Genomic DNA, 2,286 nt, shown 5'->3' with positions numbered 1-2,286 from the left:
GCTATCAAATAAAACTATAAAATTATCGCTACGTAAAGATAATCAGTAGGTTACGAGTATGCTTGAAAACATTGAGAGCCTGAATTTGAACGAAAGAAATTATTATGAATTTTATTTATTTATTAAAAATTTATTAATATAATACTAGATTATTATAAATATTAATTAATTTTTTCCAACTAAGAATATTGTAGTTTACGATTGTTTACATATATATAATTTGCTTTATGTATCTATAAAAGATGGAAATNTATTTTAATTTTAGCTTTAATTCCGTGTGAAAAACTTTGGGCTGTTGATATATTAATGGATAGAGAACTGAGAGTGACAAGACCAGTCGATGTCATACGACAGGTGAATCGAGAGGAATGTGCACGTAGATGTTTGGAAGAAAGAAGATTCCGCTGCAGGTCGTCAAATTATTACAGTTTTCGCAGAGAATGTACACTTTCTACCGAAGATAAAAATTCACCAGTTGCAGAACTGCATTTCTCTGCTGGAGTAGATTATATAGAAAATCAATGCATTTCTGGTAAGATGTATATTTAAAATACTTTAAGATCATATTCTACACTGTAATAACTAATTATTTATTATTCAGAAACGTCAAATTGTCCATATCAGTCACCAGAAATAGGGATTTACATGTGGTATGTAGATCGTACTCTTCATGGCATCGTCACTTCACAGCAATGCGAAGAAGAATGTGATAGAGAAAGAGCATTCAACTGTCGATCTTATAGCCACGTTGATGGAACTGGCGAATTTAAATGCTTATTAAGTTCTGATAATAAAGAAAGTTTACCGAATACCGCATTTGAATTACGCCACAAATCCTTATTTGCTCAAAAGGATTGTAAAAACCAAATTACAAGATCCGTTCCACGTGAGACACCTATCCTAACTCCTCCAGTAGTACCTCCTACTCAAAGACCAGGTGTATGTACTTTCGATAGATATACTTACGAGAAAATAGTGGGTTACGATCCTCGTCTTTTAAGAAAGCACAGAATACCCATTATCGATAGTGTAGGCATTTTGGGGCAATGCCAACACGAATGTCAACGAATGGGAGACAGATGCAAAGGATTTGTAATTCTTTACACGCCTGTGCAGATTTGTTATTGGTTGGAAGTTGCTGCATCAGAAATTACAAATGCTCTCATGCCGTCTCCTCTTGCTGCTTACTATGAGAAAGTTTGTTTAAGAGGTAAACAATTGTAAAATGCAATTCTTAATTTAAACATATGTTTAAAAAAATAGATTTCTTTCATAATTTTTACAGCGATAAGGATTTAGTTAAACTTAAATTGTTATATTCTTACAGATATGGGTTGTGGAAAGTATTGGACGTTTGAAAGAGTTATAGGGCACCAAATGAAAGGAACAGCGCTCATGGATATACCAAGTATACCAGAAAGAACTGACTGTGAAGATTTATGCATCAGAGACAAGAACTGTTTGTCTGCTAATTACTTTTATAAATTAAAGTTATGTCGACTTTTTTCTGAAAGTCGGAGGAGCCAGCCTTCTGCTGTTGTGAAAAGTGAAGATGTAGATTATCTTGAAAATCAATGCATAAAAGGTAAAGTGTGTGATATTAATTATAAATTACACTTCAGAGAGACTCTTTCTTCAAATTTCACTTTATTTTAGAGCCTCCCACGTGCCAATATAAAGATTATCCAGATCGTTTCTTTCCTTACATCGATAGACTTTCTAGAGCTCACGACATACACGACTGTCAGAAACAATGTGATCTAGAAAGACGATTTCGGTGCCGTTCTATAAATTACGAAACTATGACTAGGCATTGTGCCTTATCTAGCGAAGATTTGGCAACGGTGGGCGATAGCAGAGATCTTCTACAGTTTCGAAGACAGTCGATATTTAGCGAAAAGGGAAACTGTGAACAAGGTAAGAATTAACTTGAAAATATTCAACTAGTTTATAGATTATTCTGTAAATGAATGCGGTGTCTTAATGATAGGAAGTGGTATTACTGTATAGAAAAACCTATATAGCAAATATTCTTATAAAAATAAATACGCTTTTCGTAAATTTTGCTCAAAATTTATTTTAATAAAATATTAATTGAAATAGAAATAAAGAAACCCGCAGATATTATAATAGTAATACCTAAATCGTTGTAAATATCAATCTTTTCAAACGCAGTTTCATTTTTAAATTGAATAACAGGATTTGTGTGATTTTTTTATAATTTATAAAATTTATTATGATAAAAATTCAATATATGAAATCATCCCTGAGTATTTCTGATGGTAT

At 32.2% G+C, this 2,286-nt stretch overlaps 1 protein-coding gene across 1 annotated transcript; it reads left to right on the top strand.

The window, feature by feature from the left end:
* Positions 1 to 285: 285 nt before the first annotated feature.
* On the top strand, positions 286 to 1,917 carry LOC111617483 (the record flags this gene model as incomplete). The annotated part of the gene is made up of 4 exons (XM_023358763.1): positions 286 to 532; positions 602 to 1,210; positions 1,328 to 1,585; positions 1,657 to 1,917. Coding segments are annotated over exons 1-4 (1,354 nt in total), but the record flags the coding sequence as incomplete, so codon positions are not given.
* Between the last annotated feature and the right edge of the window lie 369 nt (positions 1,918 to 2,286).

This window comes from Centruroides sculpturatus, unplaced genomic scaffold (assembly GCF_000671375.1).
Source record: "Centruroides sculpturatus isolate CEXI.00-Female unplaced genomic scaffold, Cexi_2.0 scaffold6404, whole genome shotgun sequence".
NCBI classification, from domain to species: Eukaryota; Metazoa; Arthropoda; class Arachnida; order Scorpiones; family Buthidae; genus Centruroides; species Centruroides sculpturatus.
The sequence above is the reverse complement of the archived record's forward strand: the minus strand, read 5'-3'. Positions and strand labels throughout refer to the sequence as shown.